The sequence below is a fragment of the Onychostruthus taczanowskii genome, unplaced genomic scaffold (genome assembly GCF_017590055.1).
Source record: "Onychostruthus taczanowskii isolate IOZ18803 unplaced genomic scaffold, ASM1759005v1 scaffold10, whole genome shotgun sequence".
NCBI classification, from domain to species: domain Eukaryota; kingdom Metazoa; phylum Chordata; class Aves; order Passeriformes; family Passeridae; genus Onychostruthus; species Onychostruthus taczanowskii.
In genome coordinates, this window is record NW_024496526.1 from 2,435,391 (window position 1) to 2,462,016 (window position 26,626).

General features: G+C 46.1%; 1 protein-coding gene across 5 annotated transcripts; it reads left to right on the top strand.

Annotated features, from left to right (window-relative positions):
- Positions 1 to 591: 591 nt before the first annotated feature.
- Positions 592 to 26,477, top strand: SLX4 (SLX4 structure-specific endonuclease subunit). 5 transcript variants are annotated; one of them, XM_041408710.1, is made up of 16 exons: positions 595 to 772; positions 3,804 to 3,906; positions 5,625 to 6,321; positions 7,104 to 7,343; positions 8,112 to 8,286; positions 9,933 to 10,148; positions 11,080 to 11,294; positions 11,979 to 12,292; positions 13,789 to 14,068; positions 15,334 to 15,422; positions 18,448 to 18,594; positions 19,433 to 19,602; positions 20,377 to 22,823; positions 23,705 to 23,807; positions 24,026 to 24,466; positions 25,091 to 26,477. In XM_041408710.1, exons 3-16 carry the CDS (start codon positions 5,955 to 5,957, stop codon positions 25,449 to 25,451), a joined length of 5,565 nt encoding a protein of 1,854 aa, XP_041264644.1. In that variant the 5' UTR covers positions 595 to 772; positions 3,804 to 3,906; positions 5,625 to 5,954; the 3' UTR covers positions 25,452 to 26,477. The 5 variants fall into 5 exon arrangements, with proteins under 5 accessions (XP_041264686.1, XP_041264644.1, XP_041264655.1 ...); XM_041408721.1 differs by having other exon boundaries at positions 15,337 to 15,422; XM_041408733.1 differs by having other exon boundaries at positions 596 to 772; positions 15,340 to 15,422.
- The last annotated feature ends 149 nt before the right edge of the window (positions 26,478 to 26,626 follow it).

Below are 26,626 nucleotides of genomic sequence, written 5' to 3' on the forward strand. Positions count from 1 at the left end.
TCTTTGCCCTTTGATTTTGGTGCTTGGATGAGAACAGGTATCTGGACACCAGTAAAGTTGTGTCAGACATAAACTGGAAACAGAAAGAATTGTTACCATAAGCTTTACATTTGGGAAAAAACAGACATCAGGTTCTTTTGACCCTGCTTTTCCCACTGGTCAAGTTCCATTACACAGTGTTGGGGGTCAGTGTAGCTGTTGGGTGTGATTTTAGCTGAGAACAGGTTATTGATTGCTATGAATTAATGAAGTGTTAGGTGAAAGATGCATTATCAGGTCACCTGAAGAAATCCATGGGTTTGAGTTTGGTCATTTTTTCAAAGAGTGTCCTCCTGTTTTAGAGAAATCAAGATACTTTGTTAAATTTCCCCTCATATTTTGCTTCAACATAATCACAAATCAGAAGACATGATTTTTGGGAAAAAGTCAGTAGAACTGCCCTTGTTTTAAGTGAATGTGCACTACAGAATAACACTGCCTTCTTGGAAAGGAATGGCTTGAGTGTTTAACATGGGAGTGTTCTTACGTCTCTCTATTTTCACTTTTTCATTAATTATTCAGTTCATCCTTTTGCCACAAACATCACTGCACCATTCTCAATCTGCAGACTAGCAGAACTGCCTGACATGGTCACAGTTATCCCTGTTGGAGTGGAGTCAGGCACCTGGAGGAGGTCACACTGAGGTTTGGAGGAATGATGGGCTGTCCAGTGGTTCCCTTTGTTGTCAGCTTGATCCTGGTGGTTGGGGTCTCTCCCAGCTCAGCTCTTGAGGTAAAGAACACAAAACAGGATAGGCAGAGAGTTAATCTCTCTGGGGTAGCACTAGAAACATAAGTGCTCAATGGCAGCTGTTTGCAGCTGCATTTGGAAACTTACCTAGCTGCATTTGAATAATTTAAAATGGCTTGTATTGATTTTTTTTGGATTTTAGTTAATCATTTTGTCCCTTGATACTCCTTTAGTAGTTTGTAGAAGAATTACCCCTCTGATGACACAGAGAGCTCTCGTTATTAGCTGAATGTAGGTCTGGGTTTTTATAAACTCTGTTGATTTGGCTTAATTTTATTATCCCTCTTTATTCATCAATTCCCATATAAGCCCTTTCTTTGTCAGCCTTGTGTTGAGCTCAGTCTGCAAGATGGGTGTTTACTTCCCTAATTGTCCTTTTTGAAAAATCACAGTGACTTCTGCTTGCAAATGATCTGATTCTGTTAACAGAAACACCTTCAGCAGCTGCTTTTCAGTGTGCTTTGGATTGCTCCTAAAATAGGCTGCTTTCAGCACCATCAGGGGGTGGATATTTTGGAAACATTTAGTATTTGCAGGATTAACAGTGCCACAGTTTGATGTAGTGGCCTTGGTAGGTTTTACTTCTTGGTTTTCATGTACACCAAAAAAGGTATTTTTTGAAAGTCCTCAACTTTTTTTGACAAGGTGATTTTATTACCTCCTGGTTTTAATATATTGCATTGTTTGTATTCAGAATCCAATTCCATCCCCATGATACTATTTTACATCTTTGTATTTGTTATCACTCTGGTTACCTTTCCTTCTCTGAAAACCAAGTAAGCTTTTATCAAGTATCTTTCTCTTTATTGATTTTTGGGGCCTCTACCGAAATGTTTTTATTTGCTCCTTAAAATCAGTTGTATTATTCTCTTTAGATGAATAACTTGTTGTTTTCAGTGAAACCAGTTTGATTTTTGCATCACCAGCTGCTCCTCTTTGCTGTGTTTGCATACAAGCAGGAGCATTTGCACCTCAGCGACCGTTAGTGTTTATTTTTCTCTTCACTTCCCCTTTATCCTTCCAGAGGAGGTATAAAGTGAATTTTCTGTTCTGGGACGTGTTGGTAGAGGGACACTTTGTCGTGTAAGTAATGATTTTAAATTCTGTCTAGAATGTGATAGGTTTTTTAGTGACTGTGAAATGCTTTGAAATGCTTTGCCGTGTGAGCAGGGTGCTGGTACGGGTGGGTGTAGCCCTGAACAGAAATGTGAGGACTGGAGGGATATCAGACATGGAAGTGGGTGGTGCCAGATGGACACTGATGCTGATCCCTGATAAGATTGCTCCTTGCAATCTCAGTATGATTTTCCTACCTAGCATTCCCTTGTTTATAGACACTTGAATTAATTTCTCATTTCCTATTTCCCACATCTGGTCTTGTTACCTTTTTCTAGCACAGGGAAGCTGGCAGAGACCAGGACAAGAGAGTTGTACCTCTTTGGAGTTGTGTTTTGCACTTACATCTGTTCTCTCCTCACAGAACAAGCCCTGTTCTCCTCAGTGTTAAATTTTTTGCACTTTTTCAGCCACAGAGACCCTGCACTGCACACATGCAGTGTCATGTCTTTATAAAGTAGTGATAAACGTGTTGGTTAGTGGTGTAGGCCCCACTGAAGAATCCATAAAAGGATGGAGGATAATGTGCTTTTTCAGAAGTCACACCATTGACATGTAGGTTCTTCTCCATCAGGAACCAGTAGGAAGATTTTTTGTTACAAGATTTGGTCTGGAAGAATCCCTAGAGACCTCCTTCTGGTATGGCTGCCAGAAAAAACACTGCAGAAATTCTTCCCTTTCGTAGTGTTTGGTCTGACTTGACTGAAAGTTTTATCACTAACCCTCAGATCTTTGGCTGCAGCTTCCACAAAAGAAGAAGAAGGTGATGAAACTTCCAGTGCCAGCCCAAGTGGTGCATCCCATCATCCTGCTGCTGCCAGCACTCTGTAATTAGTGGCAGGGTCATCCAGGCCCTGGCAATTAGCTGGCTTCTGAAGCCTGAGCTGAAGCTGGAGGGAGGGGTGGGGTGGAAAGGTGGCTTCCTTTGGAATCACTCCAGCAGGTCCATGTCCTTCCTATCCCAGAAAATAATTCAATTATGTTTTTGCCTCACTTTCTAATGTTAAATAATCCAATTTCCCTTAGCATTTCTTGTGAAATACAGGAGATTGCTTCCAAGGAGCTTTCCTGGTTTTGGAAGTATAAAGTGAATATTTTTTTTTCAAGATGAGGGATTGAGGAGGAGATGTGCTGAGGCACCACTGTGGTGCTCAGGAGGGGAGAAGCTATCTGCTGTGGGCAAGCTGTGGAGGCCTGCCCAGCGTGATGGGCTGTTGTAGCCACGGTGATGACATGTTCTTGGAGGCTGAAATGGCAGGAGAATTGTTCCTGGAACAGACTGAGGGTGTAAAGCAGCAAGTGAGCAGGCCCCAATGTTGTGTGTTTGAGAGCATGTCAAGTTGGACTGCGGGTGGAAAAATGTTTTCAGGGGTTAAAAGAGAGGCTGCTCTGAAAAGTGGGAGGGTAACAGATGTTTTAGCTGTTTGGAGTTTTTTAAGGGTTTTATGATTTAGCTAAGTAATTACAAGGCAGTAAATTGAAGGCATGTAATAGGTGCATACTTTTAAATCATAGAATTACAGAATAATCTGAGTTGGAAGGGACTTTAAAGGTCATCCAGTTCCACCCTCTGGCTCTGGACAGGAACACCTTCCACTATTCCAGATTGTTCCAAGCCCTGTCCAACCTGGCCTGGAACACTTCCAGGTATGGGGCAATCTATGCCAAAGCCTCACCACCCTCACAGTGAAGATTTGCTTCCCTGTATCCCACCTAATCCTACTCCCTGGCAGTGGGAAGCCACTGCCCTTTGTCCTGTCACTCCAGGCCCTTGTCCAAAGTCCCTCTCCATCTTTTTGTAGGTTCCCATCAGCTACCTATTGAAATGGTGCAAAGGATCATCAAGAGCAGTCCTTTCAAAATACACTAAATCCATCCTTTTCCCTCCATTTTCCAGGCTCTATCTTTAATTCTTACTGGTCCTGCTTTCTACCATTTTGCTGATCCATGTTTACTTGAAGGGCACAGCTGGGCTATAGATTTGGCATCTCAGTGAACAGGTAAGTGCTGCTGATTATTTTATTTGTGATTTGTTGAGTCCTAAAGTCTTCCAAAATTAATTGAATATTATACTGAAAGAAATTGCTTTCAAAACCATTACTTTTTGAACTCAGTAACCTGGTGCCAAAGCTGGTTGTTAGGGGCAGAAATAGCAGGAACTTCAGAAATAGTGAGATGTTGAACAGGGTAGGAACCTGTGGGTCTGGAAAGGGAGGAGTAATACAGATAAATTCTGAGTTTTGCATCAGAGGTGTGTCTGATCTGATCTGATCTGATCTGCCTGGGATGCTGAACATTGATGGCAAATGCCAAAGTGCTGATCTGTTTTAAAGTTTAATACCAGGAACTCACCATAAATAATCCAGCAGTACACATGTGCCTGAGGTATTTAAAGCCATGTAGGATGTGAGATTTGGGACTTCTCCACACGCTGTCTCCTCCTTAGAAGAAAATGGTCAATTTACAGTTATAACTACCCCAGTGTTCTGTCCAGAAAAAGTAAATTTATGAACCAGCTACATAAAACCTTTGTTTCTCTCTAACAGAAAATTACTTCAAGATTCACAGCAAAATCCTCTGCAGGTCTGGGAGCCTGAGTTTAAAATAAATAAAGCCATTAACATCTGTAATTGCTTATAGGAAAGGCTGACCCATGGAAGTGTGTAACCAGCATTCCTCAGCCTCTCATGTCTGCAGCCAAGCCTTTGAGAAAATAATCCCCCGTGTGTTTTTCCTGCTTTTTGAGTCTTTCTGTGCTCTTTACTGGAGTAACTGGACCACAGCTGCTGCCATTCCAAGTGAAACACTCTGGTTTAGGTTTGAAAGAAGTAGGTTTTGGGAGCAATAAAAACTCCTGGTAAAACAGCCAGAACCATAATGAACTCAGGACTAGGAAGAAGGGGACAATGAAAACATGTAAGAATTGAGCTCTAGTTTTAATGTTGCCTGAGAGTTGATGGCATTTCCATCTGGACCCTGTACCCAATGCTGTTCCAGGTAATCCCTGCCTAGTACTGCTGCTCTTGCTGTAGCTGAAAAGATTAAGAAATTCATTTAAAAATACCATTTATTTAGTCTGTTTACCTCATATATGTGACAGCAGTTTGGGAAACATGATCAGTGCCGTGGTTTATTGAGTACTCAGGGGAAGAATTCAGCAGGAGCAGGAGAGCTAATCCTAAGTAAGCAACTGTGTAAGTAAGAGGAGAGAAAAGGTGAACATGTTTAATGGAATTGTTCTCTCACTTCTCCTAAAACCCCTTCTGAAGTGCCAGAAACTCCATTTATTTACTTTTCCAAATGAGGTTGGCTCTCTTCTCTGAAACTGTAGTGTCTCAAAGCAGAGTTTAACATTCTAGAATCACTGCATGAGCTGAAGGATGGGTTTTTTTCCTGCTGCATTTACTGGTCTTGTGCTATATAAATATAAGTAGGAATGTGTATAACAGAAGGACTGTCTGAATCCAGAGCTCCAAGACAAAAACCTACCCCACAGCAGATACCTGTTTTAAAATCACTCCTCTCCTTTGCTGTTGTGGCTTGGGCCACAACATGTCTGTAGTACAATTGTAGGGCCACTCTTTGGGGTCAATATGTGCTGTTTCTAATCTTAGTATTTCATGCAAATTCACTTCTCCTTCAGCAATTTACACCTTGTCCCACAGTGCATCTGCCTGTACCATCGTGCATGACCACCTGCTTTGTTTCTTTGTTTAAGGGCTTGCATAAGTGTCTCTCTGAAGCTCTGTAGCTTACCATGATGATCCTACATGTGCTCTGCACAAACTGAGGTGCCTAACTTATGATTCAGAGTCTTCTGAAGAACCAGCTCGTGAAAGCAGGTGAGGTCCTTGGAGAGAAAACATGCTCTGCTGAATGTGAATTAAGTGTGGAGGAATGAACTGTTGGAAGTGCCCACTCTGTCTAGTGACCTTACTGGAGTCTGGAGAATGGACATCTCTGAGGTGCTGGAAGGCCTGATGCAAATGTGAACTGATTCTGGTGCTTCCCCCTGCCCTCCAGTCCTCACAGTGTTCCTGGAAAGCCAATGGATGAACAGGACAATGATTTTAAAGAGTTGTGGGCAAATATTTTGAATGGGGCAAAGAAAAAGGCTGGGGATGCTGAGGCAACAAAGAGGGTTCAGAACAGGCCAAAGAGCACCACAACACGAAGCAAATTAAGAAGAGGCAAAGCTGCTGCTAAGAGCCAAACCCATCATCACTTACCAGCAGTGAAGGAGAAAAACTTAATTCAAAATCTGGGTCCAAAGGAACAAACATTGGTGCACGAAGAAGATGGTGATGCTGCAGCCTGTAGTGGTGAGACTGCACAGGGGGATGGAGCAAGAAGCCCCCTCCCTGCCAGCCAGCTGAGCACAGGGAGCACTGAGTGTAGCCAGAGGTCTCTGACAGGTGAGTGACCTACAGCAGTTCAAACAGAAGACAGGCAAGGACTGGAAGGACTCTGTAGCTCAGTGACGGTTTTGAGAAATCCATCCAGAGGGAACACAGTAGCACTGTTGGAAGGCTTGCACCTTACACAGGTTTAACCTAGGAGTGGGTTCTGTGCTGCAGGCAGATGTTCCTCAGTAAGCTGAAGCTTTGCTTGGCTAGTCATTATTTGCTGGTTTTTGCAGTATCAGAGCTGAGAAAAGTACTCTCAGATGATCTAGAAGCAAGCTCAGAGTATATTGTGGTGCTTTTTCACTCAGTGCTTCATTGTGTGGTGACATATTGTCACTGGATGTTGTCAAGGGCAAAAACATGAATGAGTTAAGAAAGATGTTGGATTAATTAATAAAAGATTAGTCCTTCACTGCTGTTACACATGATGGTCAGAATGCAGTCACCAGTGATGGAAGTCCTTTAACTGATAAATTAGGTCAGTCAGGAATGGGACATTGTATGGTGGGAATGCTGGGAGAGCAGGGCTGTGGGACTCCTTCCATGTCCCTGCTGAAGACCATGCAAGGCTTCCTTGATAATATTCCTACCTATAAAAGGGATACAAAGGTCTCTAAATGTCCCTGTAGCACAGGACCCTGATGTTGTTACTGTGGCTACACAAATTGTTCACTTCTCCAAGAATGGCTGTTGCAGAGCTGAGCCTGGCTGCTGTCAGGGAAGGGCCTCCCAGCAGCTCTCAGCGTGTGTTTAAAACTGCCTGGTAAAACTGGTGTTTTCTCCCCCTCTAGTAAATCCTCCAAGTGGCTGTTCCCAGACTACCTTACCCTTCCTTCCTGCTACTCCTCCTGGAACCTGCTCCTCACCCACGCCCAAGGTGCGGGTGGCAGAGCTGGTGGTGGAGAGAATGCAGCAGTTCAAGAGGGTGGCACCCGAGCAGCTGAAGCACAGCTGGGATGGGAGCGTGCCAAAGGCTGCGACCAGCGGGGATTTCCCTGCCAGGAGCCAGGAGCAGAAGCCTCCTGAGGATGGTACGTGTCTCCTCTTGGCTCTGGTGTGTGCAGAGTGAGTGGCTGGTGAGAATGGTTGCCTGAGGAGCAGTGCTGGATCCCGGAGCTTTGTTCCTTGCTGGCCTAGTGGCTGCTGTGCAAGTCACTCCAGATCCCTGAGAAAACTTTGTTAAAGGATTATCCATACTTTTTTTCCCAGCTCTTCTCTAAGGCTGAATTAACCTTATGTAAATTCTAGAGGAATAATTTTCTTTTTGGAAACACGTTGAAATTCCAACAGGATCAGTGAACTTGGTCGTCCTTCCCTTGGGACAGTGTTAGGCAGCTCCTAGGTAGCCCCATCTTTGGTACCTCTCCAAGCACTCTCTAAGGTGATATGTTCTGTGTTGATAAATGGAATGTACAGCAAATTTACTCTGGTTGGTTCTTTATACATCAGGTCCCTGTTGGCACTGTATGGACATGAAAATCTGCTGTGTTATTTGGTGTATAAAATTCCATATTTTTCCCCGAAACTTCAGCCAAAACTGTCCCTTCATTGTCTCTGACATGTGATGCGCTGTGAGGAATTGTCACCTCCTCCTCCTGGGCTGGTTCAGTCTTGGAGTGTTGGAAAGGAGCAGGTTGTACCTTTCCTGGTGGAGATCAGGTGTGAAGATGCAAGAGAAGGATTGCAATGGATTTTTGTGTGTCTGGTTTAATACGCTAATAATGACAAGTGTACCAGTTTCTCACCTTCCGTACAGGATTTAGTTTTCCATCTTACATCATCTCTGCCTTCTTTGCCAGATACCCCCCATCTCCCATCCGTGGAACACGACAGTGCTCTGGCTTTGGCTCTTCAGCAGCAATCCAAGGAGGAAGCCCTGGCAAGCCTGGAGGATGCAGGCTTGTTCTTCTGTCAGATCTGCCAGAAGGACCTGACAGCCATGAACACCCTGCGGCGAGAGCAGCACGTCAACAGGTCAGACACCAGCAGGATCTGTCCTTCCATCCAGCCCCACAGACTCCTCACTCAGCCCAGCCATGGAGCAATGGGAGCAGGGATTATGCATAAGGGTCTTTACCTTTAAGGCTTGAATTGAGGAGTCGTTTTGGTGTGAAAGCAGAGGCTGATTGCCTTGCCCTGCAGGGCTTCTGCACGTGTGGGGCCAGGCCAAATCTGCTTTCATTAGCAGTGTGGCAGAGGAGCTGCCATTATAAAGGAATTTGGTGATCTTATAGGTCTTTTCCAACCTTAATGATTCCATTAGTGATGACTCCCTAATCCAAATTTTGAGATCTACTGATTTCAGCCAAAAAAGTTGTGTTTGCTCTGTTTTGCTGAAATTTATCTGAGGACATCTGGTATGTCACTGTATCTGAGCTCTTTGCTGAGGGAAATGTGATGCTACTCATAGAGATGTCTCAGTTGAAATGCCCTTCATTTAACAATTTCCTTAGTGATAAAATCAAACACAATATATTACGTACAGACAACTCTCTGGAAATTAAAACTATGCTTTTTTGTTGACAGAGTATCAGAAACACATTTGAATGACTGTAAATTCTTAATTCAAGCACTTCCATATAGCAGGAGTGATGTAAATTGTCCAGTCCTACATCATGTTACTGACTGGCTCTCATTGATCAGGCTTGTTTGCACCTGCAGCTTTCTGGGTTACTGTTGTTTCTGTTTTCAGATAATTTGTGCTGCTTGAAAAAGCTGTAAAACAGTGACAGTGCTAGATATGTTTTTTGGAAAGTCAGGCTTTCTGAACTATTAACATGTGTTGAAATTACAAGGTTGTATTAGCCAGGGATTTTTTGATAGCAGCCTTCATCCCAAGAGTGAAGCTGTAGATGGACAGATGCACTGACACACCAGTAATCATCAGTACTGAATGGTGTCTTAGCACAGCCCTGTGTGTGTCTTTACCTAATCAGGGAGTGACTTTTGTAATAGGTCCTGCAGATCTAGGATTTCAACCTTGAATCTCTTTGGAAAGAACAGAAAAAGAACAAGTACAAATTTTTACATAGTTTTGACCTGCCAGAAATTATTTTAAGTTCATCATGCTGCACTCTGGAGCGTGGTGTCAGTTCAGCTGCTCTCTTTTCTGTTAGCTGTTACACTTGTCATTATAAATGAACTGGAATGTTGAAATGAGTGCAGGAAGAGGGATTAGGTGATGGGCACACATGAAGTGTGTTGTTCAGAGAGGCTGTGGACTCCTTATTCCAAGAGATTTTCAAGGCAGACTGGAGTAACCTCTTCTAGTGGAAGGTGTCCCTGCCTATGGCAGGGACATGGATCAAGATGTCCTTTAAGGTCCCTTCCACCCCAAAGCATGTGGGATTTGATGATTCTAAAGTTATTCACTGCACTTGCCTTTGAGCAATATGTTTTAATGTGCCTCTGAGACCATTATCTCCATGTAACTGTTCCATGTTGTGTTCCTCACAGTGGTGGGCACATAGTTCTTGTTCCTTTAGTGGATGCTCATGGCTGTTACTGATATTAGAAGTGATTGTGCTTTCTGTTATAATATCAGTATTAATATGAATGGCTTCAGTCTTAGCATGGACCCTTCAAAGTCTCCATAGGTAAGCTTTGCCACTGTCTCCCAGGTGTCTGGATGACATGGAAGAAGCACAGATGTCATCCTCCAGCAAACCAGTGGTGCCTGAGTGTCCCATCTGTGGGAAGCAGTTCCAAACCCTGCAGAGCCGAGTCAGTCACCTGAAACGCTGTGCTGTGGAGATGGATGTGCCTCCTAACCTGCTGCTTCAGGCAGTGCAGCTGCAGGTGTCCACGCTTGGTGATGCAGCTCTTCAGTGTCCCAGGTAAGCTGGTAGGAAAAAAAAAGATGCTGGTTGCTTCCTTTGGGCTGAGAGGCGTTGGAGGTCGGGAATAACAGTAAATGCAAGGCTGACTCACACACCGGGTGAACCCTGAGTCCAGAGCAGGTCAAGTAGAGCCATGACCCAGTGAGGATGGAGCAGTCAGTTGGAGAAATCATCTGAATTTCTCTCAGAAGAGGTCAGGTGGTTGGATGATTTTAAAAGCCAGCTGGCAGGAGCAAAATGGGGACTCAATAACCTTGCAGTGATTTGTTAGAATGATTTGTGCTCTGTGAGGCAATTGCTCAGTAAAGCTGAATGGGTCTGTTTGAGCTTCTGGAGTGAACTACAGATTATGAGTGTGGAGCCTTTCCTGAGATCTGTGGTGCCAGTGCCTCAGCTCCCCAGTTCATGGCTGTCCTGGGAACATCCTTTCATCCTGAGCCAAAGAGGGAGCAGATGTGATGTTTTGGAATGTGCTTGGTACAGAGCTGCTTGCTTGAATTTGAGCAGAATCTTCAGAGTGCTCCCAGTGGTGCCTGAGTGAGTTTGTGGAGGGGCTCCTAAGTCCTGTTGTGCCAAAGAAGGACCATTGCCTGTTCCCAATGCAAGCAGAAGGGCGGGAAAGCATTTTCTGGTGATCTGGTTTTCTCCCTGTTTCAACTTCTTTGTTCCCCTTTGGTAGAAAAAGTCATTCAAGGTAGAGATAGCAGATGCTTATATCCCAAAATAAGACTTCTCTAAATTGCTCTAAATTCCATGAATGATAAATCCTTTGCTCTCTGCTAGGAAAGAAAGTACTGAATGGTTTTTATTAGACTTGACATGGGAATCTCTCTGAGCAAATGGAACAGCTGCTCTGGAGTACTCAGTGATTGTTGTCTCTGATCCAGCCACATTAACTGGGGCTTCCTGCTGCATTCTTGGGTTTCAGCAATCAGCCCAGCAGGGCAAAGAGGAAGGGCCCCTTCAACGAGGACTTGAGGAAAACACAGAAGAGGGCCAAACTGGAGCCTAAGGATGAAGATTTGCAGGTTGCCATGGCAATGTCACGCTCTCTGTTGGAGCAAGAAAAGCAGGAGCAAGCAAAATCAGTTACAGATGTGAAAGCAGTGGCTGCTTTCCCAATCAAATGGAAGCCAGGATCAGGTATGTGTTACAGCACGTTAGTGTCTGAGGCTGTGTTATTGCAGGAGTAACAGGGCTGTTCTCCACCAAAACTTCCCTGTTGGATACAGGAGGGATGACAGCCCTGTTTCTGGTTTGTTTAAGCTGTCAGAGCTTCAACAATCTGCAGTATCCAGATGCAGTCAAGAATGACAGCAGGATGTCCATGGGTTTCAGGAATCCTGTGCTTTTTTTCACTGATTTGTTGTTTTGAATCTGTAAAATAGTCTTAAGCTGTTGTTTCTTGTAAACTGTGGAAGTGAGGAGAAATAATATGAAAATATGATTGCTATTTCTCTTTTGCTAGTCCTCCTGCTGCAGCCTGGATTAATGCAGCTTTTTCAGCGTTATCTCCTATCACTTTGTCCTTTCTGCAGTGCCATGTGTGTTCAGTACATGCTGCTGAGCAGGGCCTCACCATTCCAGAGTGCAGAAGGGTTTAGAAAGGCAGACAGCTGCCTTTGGGGAGAGGGGAGAGGGTTGAGAGCTGTTCAGAGGGGAGACTTCACTCTTCACAACCCTGCTTTTGCCCATAGGTGCTCTCAGCTGGATTTGGGGTTGGGCATTGGTAGTCACTAATTACAGCACTGAAGAAGCTGCTGTGTTGATCTCCTCTGCCCTGTGTGTTCAAGTATTTACTTACTTGGATTCCTTTTCTTTTTAAAGAGAAAAAAAGGCGTAGGAAAGGCACCAGTGCCCCTCCACCTCTGCTGCTGCAGGACCCGGAGAAGGTCCACAAGAGGATCCAGGAGAGGGTAGCTATGATGCTGACAGAAGAGGTGGAATTCCCTCCCACCCCTCAGCTGCCCATTAGTAGGATTCTGGAGGATGAATCTGGAACAGCAGCCTGGCTCATGCCATTGTGCAAAGCCAAGAAATGCTTTTTATGGAACATCAGTGCTCTGACGGGACCCTGTGACCCCGAGTCATTCTACACTGCAGCCTTAACCCCTCCAATTGTGCCCTGGAAGCCTGTGCAGGTGGGGCTCTGTTGTCCTTGCTCTGGTATGTGTGTGCTCTAGTTGTTGATACTTGCCCTGTATCCCTTCTGTTTCCTGACTTGGAAGGTAAACCAGTGATGCCTCTCTCTGCACACTCACTGCCCGTGCTGTTCTCCCCTGGTCTTACACAGTGAGCTTTGAGGATCTTGAACTTTCATTTCTGTCTTTTGGAGAGGAGAACAAGGTTCATGGTTTACCATGGTTACCATGGTTTTTTGAAAGTAAAAGGGATGGGAACAGAGATACTGACTAAAGGGTCCCCATCCTGCTCATTGTGCCATTAGTTTGTCCATATTTACAGCAGCCTGGCTCTTGTTTTTGTACTTGGCACTTCTTTGTGGTCAGTTCTAGTGTGAACTTTGCCCATCTTGCACTCAGAAAGGACTGGAGAGAAAAATTTAAACTGAAGCCTGATATTTGCTAGCACAGAGAAGGTGGGAGTGCCTGGAGTTGTACAGCAAAGCATTTGCACTCAGGCTTTCCCTGTGCATCCCACTGCCTCCTGCTGCATGTGAGTGTTGGTCCAGGTCTCAGTTCCACTCTTTCATTTTGGTTCCATCTGGACATGCCTCTTCCAGTGCTCTGTATTTTTATAAAAAGTGCCCACAGAAACAGACAAAGCTCTTTCAGTCTCTTTTCTCCAAGACTGCTATCACTTCTCTTTCTTCCCTCTTTCTTCTCTTGAAGAAGTGTTTGGTGCTCCTGTTCAAAATCTACTGTGCATATTTAGGTGCTTTATTTAATACTTGTTCCCTTGTCAAAGCCCAATGTTTCTCTGGCTTGTTGCAGGTTGAGGCTGAAGAGGAGGGACTTCATTCTAGGAAGTTTTGACCTTTCATTCAAGCCAGAAACTGCCAGAAAAGTTTAAAAATAAAAAGCTGGAAGGTCTTTAAAATCGTGGCAAGAGTGTGTTTTTCCTCTGATTCTTTCCATTCACAGAAATGTCTGAACTATTTTTATGTAGAAATAAACAAGCAAAATTATTTTTTGGAAAATGAAGACCAAACCTGGAAAATACCCAGTCCAAGGTGAAAGTTTGATTTAGTCACATGTAACTGCAAAAGCACTTCAGAACTTGAACAGAAGCACCTGGAGAGCTTCAGCTGTGACTTTTGCCAGGAACTCCAGCTATAATTAAATATTTAGATGTTGAATTGGGAGCATTTTCCCCCATCCTTTCTCCCTGCTTGGCAGTTGCCTGCACAGCCATGCTCCTGCAGAAACCAACTTTTCTGCATTTTCCATTGTAGTTTTCTTTCTTCTGTTCAGAGCTGTCTTATCTCTGGAGATGGACCATAGTTCTTCATAGAACTGCAGAGAGCTGCTCCTCAGAATCCCCTGTACCTGGGCAATGCTCTGTGATCCTTCACAGATGTTTCAGGAGTATGAAGTAGGGCACTGTACTCTGAGCTTTGCAAATACATAAAACAAGACCTAATTTATTGGTGTCTTTTTTTTCCTCCTCACTTGATCAGAATAAGCCAGAGAACCTTCAGCCATCGGTGGGATCTCATCAGCCAAAAGTACCCCAGCAAACTCAGCCTGACCTCAGTTCTCAGGAGCCCACTTGCACAAAGGTTGGAGGCCAAACTTCTGATGAATCCAAGCCAGGCCCTGAAGGAGATGGGCAGCTTTTATCCCCAAGCCAGAAGGACATTCAGACCCTGCAGGACCTGGTGGAGTTGGCCAGGGAAGGACTCACCCTGACTCAGTGGAACCTTGACACTGGCCATGTTCAGGCAGCGGAGCAGCCAGGTGAGTTCTGGCAGCTTTGTGAGCCCTGCCCCTGGTTCCTTCAGCTGCACAGAGCCAGGCTGTGGCTGGGCTGAGTCAGGGAGCCACAGCAGCACCCACAGCTTGTTGGTGTTGATCCAAGAGGTGGTACTGTGGGGGCACATTTTCCTGCAATAAGATGTAGATACAGTCAACCTGATATTTCTGAAATGATTCATAAATCCCAGCTTTTACGAGAATTCCTGAACAGCAGATTCTAAATTTTATTTTAAAATTAAAGAAATTGAAGTATTTTCTGCCAGGAGGGAACATGGATGTGTTCAACAGCTGGAACAAAATCTTCATTCCTGCTTATCTTGGGCATACAAGAGAGCTGGAGAGGGACTTTTCACAAGGACACATAGGACATGGGGGATTGGCTTCAAACTGAAGTAGGTTATATTTAGATTAGATACTGGGAAGAAATTTTTCCCTATGAGGGTGCTGAGGCCCAGGCACAGAGTGCCCAGAGCAGCTGTGGCTGCCCCTGGATCCCTGGAAGTGTCCAAGACCAGCTTGGACAGGGCTTGGAGCAACCTAGGGAAGTGGAAGGTATCCCTGCCATGGCAGAGGTGGTAGTGGATGGGCTTTAAAGTCCCTTCCAACCCAAACCAGTTTGTGATTCCATGATTCTACATGGACAGCCTTTCAGTTCTGTGCACTGTCTTTTCAGGTCTTGAGACAGTTGGATGAGAGATGCACAAGAGGGATGATTTTGTGTTGGACATCGATTACACAAACCTGAAGTTTATCTGTGCCTACTCAGGGTTGAAAAAATGCAACACCTGGAATTCCTCTGTGGGCAACTCTCTAATGTCCCCAGTCACAGTTGCATGTGGTGCACAACTGCACATTTTGAGGGCAGTGGTACCCCTTAAAGTGCTCTGGCTCTTCAGCAGAATCTGTTGTGTCTCCTGTTCATCTGTGAAAGAGAGCATGGTTCCTAAGCTCACCTGTCTGCATTTGCACTTGGATATAATTCTCCTCACTTCCCCTGCTAAACTGCAGCAAATGGTCCCTGGCCCTTCAATGTATATAAATAACAGTGAAATGGTGCTTGGGTACCCTCAGCCTGTCACAACCCTGAGCCAAACCCTGCAAAAAGCCATGAGGGAGAGGCTGAGCCTTCAGCCCAGCCAGCCTGGTCATAGCAGCTGTCACAGCAAGGATCCTCTTAGGAGTTCTCAGATCAGTCTGTCTCACAAGGACGTTGTATGTGATTTGTGATGTGCATTTTCTTCCCTGAGGAGAAGAAGTGACTTCCAGTGATCCCCCACTTAGTGGCTTTGTGCCCCCATCCAAGAAGAAGAGCCTCCTCAGGAGCAGTACCAAAAGAGTAAGGATAACCTTTTTTTCTACTCTTTATGTATTCATCTATAACGATTAAAAAATGTTGCCTTTGTGCAGTTCAAAGAAGTGTGGAATATTTCCCATTCCTATCTGTGGAAACAAAGTGGTGCTTAAGGTTCACAGTGACTCGAGGATTCCTCGTGGGCACAGGTGAGATCAGCACACCAGGGGTGTTCCATCCATGCCCACGAGAGCCTGGGGATTTTTCAGTACTTGTCCTGCCTGCTGAGAGATTATTCAAATGCCAGGGAACAGAAGGCCAGGCTGTGCAGGTTAGGGAGCTGTAGCACTGAGAGTGTTTGAGGGTAGGAAGCAGGGATGCAGCTGCAGAATGTTATGCAGGATACTGCTTTAATGCCCAAGTTATCCAGGAGAAAACTGGCAGCAGCCCAGGAGAGACAGAGCTGCTGCTGCTGCTCCCTCTGGGCTCACACCCCCAGCTCTGGCTGGTGCTGAATGGAGCTCCTTCCTCCTCGGGCACCTTCCTCCCCACACCGTGTCCTGCAGTGGGAGGGGGAATTCTTGCAAGGACTGGTTGACTTGTACTAAATCCTGGCATAAAGGCCTGGTAGATGATGGAATGTTGTGAGGGCCATGGAAAATGAGCAGGTTTTGCTGCTAATTGAGCTTTTAAAGGGTTTGGTGTAGAAAAGCCTCAGTTGTGGCAACACAGGGGATCTAGTTTGAAAATCAGTGTGTGCTCTGTGGTGACTGAGTGAGAAACACAGACTAGTAAGTCACAGATGATTTTTTTATCAAGCCTGTGGTGTTCTCTAGATGTCATCTTATCCCACATGCACCAGAGGATGTGTAATTTTCCATGAATGTATAATCAGTTTTATTCAATTAAAGTTCATACAAAGTAAAACTAATTCATTTTCTTACCAAGGTCATCCACTTTATCTGATTAAACTTACTACCTTTTGTTTGATAATAAATAATCATGCCCTGAAAGGAAGTACATTTTGGTGCTGGATAAATTTTGATGCTCTAACACACTTTCATATTGTGCTTAAAGGATTAAGATACTTCTAAAAGGAGACAATTCCTTGAGGTGAGAATTGGTATTCAACTTGAGGATCCCAGCTACTTGGTACAGAAACTCTAGATATTCTTTGGGAATATTAAAAAAAATTATCCTTAGCAGGAAAAGGCCTTGTTTTGTTTTTCTATTAAACCAGAGGCCTTTAGCAATACAGAAACTGTTCTCACAGTGTTGTTGAAACTCAGTTGCTCCCAGCAAAACAAGTACAGTCATTTTTTCAGAGTCTGTTCGTTTCCATTATAGTTTTCCTGAGCCAGTGAAGTGTTGTTGAAGAGCTGGATTGCTGGAGTGGGAGAGATTTGTGCTTTACATGAGCACAAACAGTGTAACCATGTAGAGCAAATGCACTCCCTGCATTGGTAACAGTCCCCCGTGCTGAAGACCCTTGGTCACATCAGTGGGGTCCAGTCTCAGTGGCCTCCTCAGCAGGAGAGAACGTTCTGGTGTGTTCTCCAGCACACAGCTCATACCTGCTCAGAGCTGCCTTCTGGCCAGTTTCTTTGCCTTGCACAGAGAGTGGAGCAGCCAGGAGGTTTCTGGCCTTGTTTAATTTCCCCATTCCTGATTGATAATTTTAGCACCAGCAGGAAAGCTGTTCTGGGCTCGCTGCCTGGAGCGTCACATCTGGAGCCTGTGTTTGCTGGCAGCCCCAGAGCAGCCTCACAGGTATCCCACCTGCCAAGAATAAGAAAACAAGAGGAGTCAGATTAGTTTCCAGACTGAGTTTCCTGTCTTCCCTGTGGAGATCAGTCCACAGCACTGCCACAACATGCAGAATGTTCCCTAGCCCACCTATGAAGGCTGGGAGAAGTGTTCTGGTGTGTGCTGCTAATTCTTACTGGATGGAGTGAGTCGAAAGGTTGGCTCTCCACAGCCCACTGCTAATGTAGAAACCTGCTAAGAAAATTAAGAGCTGTGTTGTTCCAGGTGGAACTGCATGTCCTGCAGGTGTTTCCTGGAATAAAACTTGCAGTTCCTCAGCTCTGCAGTAGGTTTGAAAAGCACAAGGTCAGTGATTAGGGTGTCAGCCATAAACTGGTTTTCATGTGCAGTTAGGCAGTTTCTCAACCCAGCTGTGATCTGAGGGTGTTTCACAGTTCCCTGAAGCACTTCAGAGCCACCTCCAGAGCTACAACACTAGGAGGGATCTGAGTCTTCAGGAGATTGTCTGGGAGCAGCTCCAGAGGAGCTGTCTTGCCGTCTTTGCTGTCTTTGGCAGCGTACCCCAAGCCTGACCTTACTGTCACCATAACCAGCCACAGGTAACTCAGCCCTCTCCAGAATTCTAGGCAGGGGCTCTGGAATGATAATAAAAGTTGTGTTTCTTTTTTAAAATGGAGTGGAATTTACAAAAGAGATTTCAGTGGCATGCTCATAAATTCCTTTGAACTGGATGCTTACATTAGTTTTATTCGATGGGGGCTTCTTGTTGCAGAGCTGTTCTTCTCAGCTGTCATTGCCAGACAGTAAAAAGAGAAGAAAGGCTCATTACCCCTTCCTGAATCATCCTCTTTCCTCTTATCCTGATTTTAGTGAATTGAGTTCAAGTCTGTTGAAGTGGAACTTACAGTTTGCTAAAATTGTGGTGGGAGGCAGTAGATCAAGAGGCCAGCTATAGGCTGTGGCTAGACCACAGCAGGAAACGTGTGGTGAGATCTGAGGGTGATAATGTGCTGTGACACAATACAGCAGAATACAACACCACTGCCCTTTCTCCACAATGGACAGGCTGTGAAAAAGTAGAGGAAAACAGAGCAGGAATGTCTGTTAGACTTGTCTGCTTGTCCTGTGGAAGACCTGAAGTTCATAAAGCTGATATTATCTTCAGGAGGCAGAGGTGGTATGTCCAGGCTGGGCCCGCAGCACAGCAGTGCGGATAAACTGGGTTACTCCCGTCTTATTTTTCTGGGAAAGTGTTTGACATCTCTAACCTAACAGCTGTCTTTGTGTTCCTTCTGTGTCCTAGTCCTCTCTGGGGCTGCTGGCTCAAGATTTTGGTGCCATGGTCAACAACCCCCACCTGAGTGATGTCCAGTTCCAGGTGGACAGCGGGGACGTCCTCTACGCTCACCTGTTCGTGCTGTACGCGCGGTGTCCAGCGGCGGCTCAGGCTGTGAGTGCTGCTGGCATTCCTTCTGCTCCTGCTTAGGAGAGCCCAGCCTGCCCATCCCACAGCCAGCCAGTGCCCCAAACCAGCACACAGCACTGCTGGCCTGAATGGCAGCTGCCTCAGGACTGCAGTGGTGTTTCAGCTTAGGAAACCAGAATAAATCCTGACAGAGTGGTGAAATATGTGCTACTTTATCCTATTCAGGGAGGCTATGGGGAGTCAATGCAATCCTTGCATTCCACCCATGAGCAATGAAGGAAGCTTTCAAAGTGCTTCTTGCCCTTGCATTTTTGTCCCTGTGCAAGCACAGACTGCCTTGTCCATCTTGGTGTGTTCTGCCTGACCCTGGGCTAGGAAATGTGAGCAGGGAATTGGAAGTTTCTGGGACAGAGGTTTTGTCACTCTTGCTTTGGAGGTACCTGCACTAACTGTGCTTTTTGCAAGGCTAGTGAAGGAGTTCCTATGTTCCCAGAGCATGTTAGGCTGAATAGTGCCCAACCTGCTCCTGTGCAGCTTTCAGGTCAATTCAAAACAGACCAGATGAAGCTCATACAGAGAGGTGTAGATGTAAGTTGGGCTGGAAAGTAATTTGATTGCAAAACTAAGTGGTGAAATCTAAGACCACCTTTTATAAATGTGACTAAGGCAAGTAGTTAAAGTTAACAGCCATAGGGTCAGGAAGGACATGGCCTGTTCCATAGGGAGCTCTGCGTAACTGCCCGCCTTGGCATCCTGGTCCCGGGGCTGGGCTCGAGTGAATGGAAGGAGCTGATGGGAGCAAGGATGAATGTAGGTGTTGTGTTGCTTTATCAGCAAACAGACTTTGCTTTCTGTGGCCCAGGTGCACAGCGAGGGGTTGGTGGTGGAGGAGGACGGGGCCGCGCCGACGCGCCGGGCGCTGCTGAGCGATGTGTCGGCCGAGGCTGTGGCCGCCTTCCTGCGGTACCTCTATGCTGCTGACACCAACTTCCCTGCTGGGCTGCGGCCCCAGCTGCAGGCTCTGGCTGCCAGGTGTGTACCCTGAGCATGTTTTGGAATCCCTCAGGCTTTCAGCCACACAGACCCCAGTTTGAGATCTTTCATTGCGGTTTTAGGGGCTTACAAATTCCATGGTCCTTTGCTACATCTTAAATGGAGCTTGCCTGTAAGGACATCCTGCCTCAGCTGAAAAACTGTATTGGAGGTTTTGTGTTCAGTATATGCTCAGCAGACTTTGGCTGAGTTTTGTCTCAGGATGTCTGTTGGCAGCTGATGTTGAAAATGATGAGCACAACTTCTGTTATGTGATTCTTACTTTATCTGAACAACACTTGTAGAATGTATTGGATGCTCAGGCTTTAAGGTGTGTCAGTCGTGCTCTCAGTCGTGGTCCTAAGTGTGCACTAAGAGCATGAAACAGGAGCAGTTGCTGAGATATGGGTGGGACATGGTTGGGGCTTGCCAAATGTATATAGAGAGGTGCCGTGTCACTCAAAAAAGCCAGGAATCTTGCACATTGCAGATATTATCCAGCCCCATCCATTCCATGGGACTTTCCCATTGCCAAGGGGATTTAATATAGTCAGTCTCAAACACAGAAAAAGAAGAATGTGCCTGATACTTTCATGTGAGTGACACCTGGAAAAGGGTATTTGGAATTTTAGGAGTACACTGGAGCTTGTACATCTTAAGAAATTCAACATTCTCATGTAAATTCCTTACAAAGCTCGCAAAAGTGATCTGACAGCCAAATGTTGAAGAAATACTGGAGGAGGAAATACTAATGTTCCTATTGTATCCTTGCAGGTTTGGTGTGAGGGAACTGATGGCAGAGTGTGAAAGCAGCACTGGAGAGAGCCAGGTGTCCTCTGGAGTGGATTCAGAAGATGATCTTATCTCTGTGAGGGATGAAGATTGTGAGGACAGAGCTGAGAACTTCCAAGACCTCTTGAAGTCAGTGTGGGTGGGTGAAGATGAGGAAGAAGTAGCTATGCTGAGCCCTGAGTGCCAGAAGGAGGATGACAGTGAGGTGGGAGAACAAGAGCTGGAGGAAATCTATGAGTTTGCTGCAACTCAGAGGAAGATGGCTCAGGGTGAAAGAGAGGTGAGCAGGGGAACAGACTGCAGCATCTGCAGTGACACCGAGGCAGTCCAAGGTACAAACCAGCAAAATGAGCAGGAAGAGGTAAAGAGACCTGAATCTGCTTCAGTAAGCAACAGCCTCAAAGATCTGAGGGATGGCAACAGTGTGGAAAGATCTAAATGTGACTTTTCTGCACAAGAAGAGAAGATGCAGAATATAAACAGGTGCAAGATCATGAATGATCCACAGACCTCTATTGTGTCTCACCACAGTAAACCTCAGAAATGGGATGGAACTTCCCATGGTGCTAATGAAGGAGGGGCTGTTGGGGGATGTGAGGATGTGAAGGATTCCAGGTCACCTCAGGTCTCACATGACAAGGCAAATCACTGTGAAGAGGAGTTTCCTGGTTTCCAGGGTGATACTGATATAAATGACAGCTATGAACGTTTGTTTTCTGCCTCTCAGGGGTATCACTGTGAGCCTTCCCCGGTGAAAGAAGTTACCAAAGAATCAGGAAAGTTCCCTAGTGAAAAACATTTTGGTCTTAATGATTCACTTCTGTTCAGCAAGTCACAAAAAGACTGCTCTCCATGTAAGAATGGATTTTGTAGGAGTCCAACTCCCCAGCCTTATGTGTCCCTTTTTCCTGCTCTTGGCTCTTCACCTGCATCTCCAAAATCAGAGGGAAAGTTTGCCAGGGAACATGTGTCAACACCAAAGCAAAACAAAAAGGAAAAGTCATTCCCACCTTATGAAATACATTCCCAGAAAGTCAAGGAGCTGGATGCTGTATCAGAAAATGAGATCACAGTTTCTCCAGCAGAGCTTCCTCACCGTGACTCAAACAAGCACACACATGTCCCAGTGTTGTCATCACCAGGCAGGACTCAGGATGCTGCGGCTCAGGGGATCAAGGAGAGTGATGTTATTGTTTTATCTTCTTCTGATGATGAAATGGAGTTACAGCAAGGCAAGAAGTTGCCAGAGTCTGACTCTGCTCTGAAGGAAATGGAAGTTCCTGGGCACCTGAAGTGTACAGACATGGAACAAGGTCTTGATATACCAAAACCTGACCATAACTCATCAGTCCCTGAAATAGAGCAGAGATCAGCCCAGGTCTCACGTGGCAGTACAGACACAGTGTGTGTAAGTGGTGATGTAAAGGTGTCCCCTGAATTTCCTCTCAGCAAACGAATGGGTGCTTGTACAGAGATCAAACAGAGTCCAAACCCAAGCCCTGGGAAGAGGCTCAGTAATGAAATGTCTCCAGGTACAGACAGCTCTTGGCTTGTGCCAGGAACACCAGTTCTGAGCAAAAGCAGAAGCTTCTCAACACAGACTCTGGTCACAAGTATTAATTCTTTAAAGGGTCCAGGATCTAAACTCAGCACAAAGAACTTAGCAGCAAGTAATAGTAGCCATGAAATGGCTGGAAATTTAATAAAAGTTCATGAAACAACATTGTCAGACAAACATTTGCCTGTGGAGAGCTTGGCCAGTGGAAAGAGCCCACCCAGCAGCCCAGCAGCAGAATCCTTTTCCAAGAACCCCCTTCCAGCTTCTCCAGTAGATCCAGTTCTCTCCCCTGGTCACACCAACACAGAAGGCAAATGTGCCAATGTCTCAAGTTTACCCACACTGGTGCCTCCGTGCCAGGAGCAGCCACTGGAAAATAACATCAGTGTGGTTGAGCTGGAGGACAGTGACAGGGAAGTAAGTCTGCCTTCTCTGGGTAGCAGTGTCTTGCTGTGTGAGGAGCCCCCAATCCCTGTTGATGACTGCTGGCACGTTGGGTATCTGTCACCAGCCAGAGGTGACAGCCACGACTCCAGCCAAGTCAGCCGTGCAAAGACCAGCGTGGCCAGCAGCCCCAGCCCTGGCTCTTGGCAGGGGCAGGGGGAGAGCCCAGTCCAGGTGCAGGGAATTCAGGGCAGCACCCCTCTCCAAGGAAGTCCTGCTGGCAGGAGAACAACTTTGCACTGCCTTGAGAAGAGCCCTATTGAGCCATGTTCATCAGTGGGCAGCAGAGCCAGTTACCTGGACTCCAAAATCTGGGATGACTGGAATGGAGAAGAGAAGGAAGACGAACTTCCAGAGATTCTTCCTCTGTCTCAGAGGTTGGCAGCTGCAGCAGGGGCCTGTCAGACAGATCCTGTCAAGACTCCTGGTGAGAGCTTATATTGATACTAGATTTATAGGGCTAGGTTAAACTGCTTTTATTTTAGTGATCATCTTTCCTGTGATGCACTCGACATACTGAAAGAGTCTTTGGGCTTTCTGATGCAAAACAGTTGGCAGGGCCAGGCACAGAGAAGGTGCAGGCATTTGCTGTGGGAAAGAGCCTGTCTACATGTGGGATTCCTGGAGTGTTTCATTGTCACCAGTCCTTTGGTAGTGACAGTACTCCTTGCAGAAGCTGTGGGTTCGTGGATAGAGAAAAAACAACCAAAGCAGAACAAAACACAGGCCTGCTTGCCAGTGGACTGCTGTAACTGGTATTGCAGTATGTAATTAAATCGTTATGCCATACTAAATGATTAGTTTAAGGGGTGATTAGAACACGATGTGTGAGACTGGCTGTGCTTCACAGCATGAGTAAACTGGTATCACTAAATCAACATCTAACTGCAGACCCCGGTAGCTTGATTTGCTCAGTTTTGTTATGCATCAAGACTCTGTTAGGAAATTTGCTTCCTGGGAGAAGGACCACTGCACAGAATTCAGTAAACATGGTTTTAACTGCTTTCTAAATGTTGCCTGTTCTAACAAAGCCCTGGATGGCCTCATTTTCAGATGTGACATATGTCCCAGTTTAAAACGTTTTCTGATGTAAAGTCAATGAAAACCAAGTATCCCAATTAAGGGGGAAAAAAAAAGTGCTGACTGTTCTATCCAATATGAAGCTGAGTAATAACTAAAGCAGCTAATAAGGAAGTATTAAACAATTATTAGATAATACTAGATTTCTGCCACTAAGAGGAGAAGTTACCAGCCATTTTAAGTCCTTTCTGTACTGATTCTCATCACAGTAATTTCATTCTGCTGCAGAACCATCCTGTCAGGAGAACAACAGGTCCCCCAGCACTCCAGTGACACCTATGCCAGCTTATTCCATCATGGAGACCCCGCAGCTGAAGAAGGAGCTGAGCAGGTGAGCATTACCTCCCCCAGGATGGCTCTTTACAAGAGGTACCTGCTGGCAGGCAGTGTGAAAGAAAGGGAGCCATGGTGAAGCTCCAGCCAGTGCTTTCTGAGGTCACATCACACTTTTCCAGCTGCACTTCCTGGCCTGAACCTCTTGCTGAGCTGTTACAATGGAAGGTGCCGCGTTACTGTAACCTAAATTCCCACCTTCTCTTTCTCTTTCAGATTCGGTGTCCGTGCTCTCCCAAAGCGCCAGATGGTGTTGAAGCTGAAGGAGATATTCCAGTACACTCACCAGGATGGGGACTCTGACTTTGAGGATGAAATCTCCTATTCCCAGCCCCTCCCACAGAAGTCCCCGAGGCAGCCGAAGGCGGGCCGGGCTGCGGGCGGGAATCGCTCCGGCGCCCCGAGGGTTGTGGGCAAGAGGAGGAAGCTTGCCAAGGCTTCTGCAGGGCTCCCTAGGGGTGAGGCTGATGGGGCATCCCATGGAACAGGCTGTGCCGCACCCAAGGACAGAGCTAAAGTGACACATCGCCCAGAAGGAGCCAAAGAGCAGGAAATGCCATCTGAGTCCCTGGCAGCTGATGGCGAGGAGCTCCCAGCATCCCAGGAGTCGGCACGTTCTTCGGTGGATGGAAGTGACATCTCCTTTGGTTCACAGAGGTGAGGCACTGCAATCCTAGACAGAACACTCAGGGGTGCAGGACAGAGATGAGATAGGAATGAGGCAAACAGAGGTGACTGTCCCTGTGGCCTGGAGTTGCCTTGCCACCTCCTTGAGTGTGTCATGTGGAGGTCAGCACACTCCTACAAAAGAAACAGACTTTGGATTTTCAGTCTAATTCCCAATGAACTATGCTCAGAACATAAAAGGGCTGCTTATGAGCAAGGCCCAAATCTGGTATGCCTGGTCTGCAGGTGAGTCTCCATGGAGCACTCCATGCTGCCTGAGAACCTGCAGCTGGAGTTGGGAGAGGACAGTACAGCAGCCCTTGGCAGAACCTGCCAGGAGGGAAGGGCCAGGAGCCAGAAATTCCATACAGCTCTGGGCTGGGTGTGTTGGACCAGCACTGTCCTGGCTGGGATAGGAAGTTTGCAGAAGCCCTGCCATGTTCTGCCTCATTCATTTTGTGGGTGCTGGTGGTGCATGGGTGCTTGTAGTGCAGGGTCTGTGATCCCACAGAGGGAAGTCATAGGGCTTCACCATCAAGTATTTGGGGAGCTCTGGTCCTGTTCTTGTTGGCCTGCTCTTTTCTTGATCTCTGCTCTGTTTTGTCCTGCTTTTAGTTCCTTTGTGAATGGATTCGAAACCTGTGCTTTTACATCTGAGGAGGAGGAAGAGGAATTTCCAGCATCTCAAGCAGCAGCTCGGGAAGAGGAGAAGCTGGAGGCAGTCAGGTGCTACATCCGCTCAAACACGGCCCTGTACAACAGGATTCTCTTCTACGAGCCCATCGAGCTGGCTGATCTGCACGCAGAGCTCAAACAGAATGGCATTAAAATTTCCAAGGCAAAGCTGCTGGACTTTCTGGATTCTCAGTGCATCACATCTACCATGGCCAGAGCCCGGAAAGAGCAGGAACAGAAAAGGAAGGAGAGCAGAAAACAGAGAAGGCGATACCGAGTGAAGCCCGCCCCTACCCGCTGAAACTCCTGTGCGTGCATCGCTGCCAAGCTGGAAAAGCCCCTTCCCTTCCCAGCTGCTGCTCCGGCAGCAGCGATGGGTGGAGCACTGCTGCTCCTCGTGGCCTGATCCTGGGTGACATCCTGGAGAACGGAGCTGCACTCCCATTGCCAGCCCTCTGCTCCGATGGCACAAACGCCCCGTGGCTGCCCTGCCTTCAGCACACAGCTCACCTGCAACCTCTTTTCACCCAGTTTTACTCTTGTGCCTTTTCTTTCCGTTTTTCCAATAGGTTTTGGGTCCCAAACTTCTCTTTGTGCTGGTGCTTCCCTCAGTGCCAGGACCTATTCCCTGGATTTGGGCTGAGAAATGCTTCACCCTTCACGTTTCAGGATTCAATCCACTCTGTCAAGCGCTGTCTGTTTACACTCCTGTGACTTCCATCTTCACTTCTTCAGCACAGTTTGCACTGCTGATTTTTAAGGCAGGGAATGCTGTGGAAATACATACAAGGATTTTTTTCTTGCTTCACTTGGCAATGTCTACTAAAACTCTAAATCTGTGTTTCTGAAATAGCTGCAGGACAGGGCAGGGGTTTGTTCTGTTCCCTTTGTGACACCTCCCAAAAGCACCCCTGACACCTGACGTCACAGGAAAGCGCCCAGCAGAGATGTCTTTAAGAAAAGTGACCACTGGAACTTTTCAGCACTTGTCACAGCTTGAGCTAAACCCACTGCCTGGATTAGTCCCATTGCCAAACTGGACTGATCACAGTGGTAAAGTGTCTGGGACTTCTGGAGAAGTCTTGGACCCTAAATTGTTGTATTTTATATATTGACCTTTATAACAGCTTCTGACTTCTGTCTGTTCTGGCAGTTCTGTGTGCAAAGGCTCACTGAAAAACAGGGACAGAACACAAAAAGAGGGCAGATTTCTAGATATCTTTGTATATGTTGGACATAATTTTTTTTATATACAGAATTTGATTTTTATTTATATTATATACAATAAACAATTTAAATCCTGTCCATTCTCATATGGAACAGTTAAACAAACACAGGATTGTATAGAAAACATAACCTTTATGGAACTAGGCTATTCTTCCCATCTTCAACTAGGGGGTGTGAACATGGCTGGGAAGCCTATGGCTAAAAAACCTAAACTTGAACTCTCTGAAAAACTTCAGCTGGAGGTGGAGA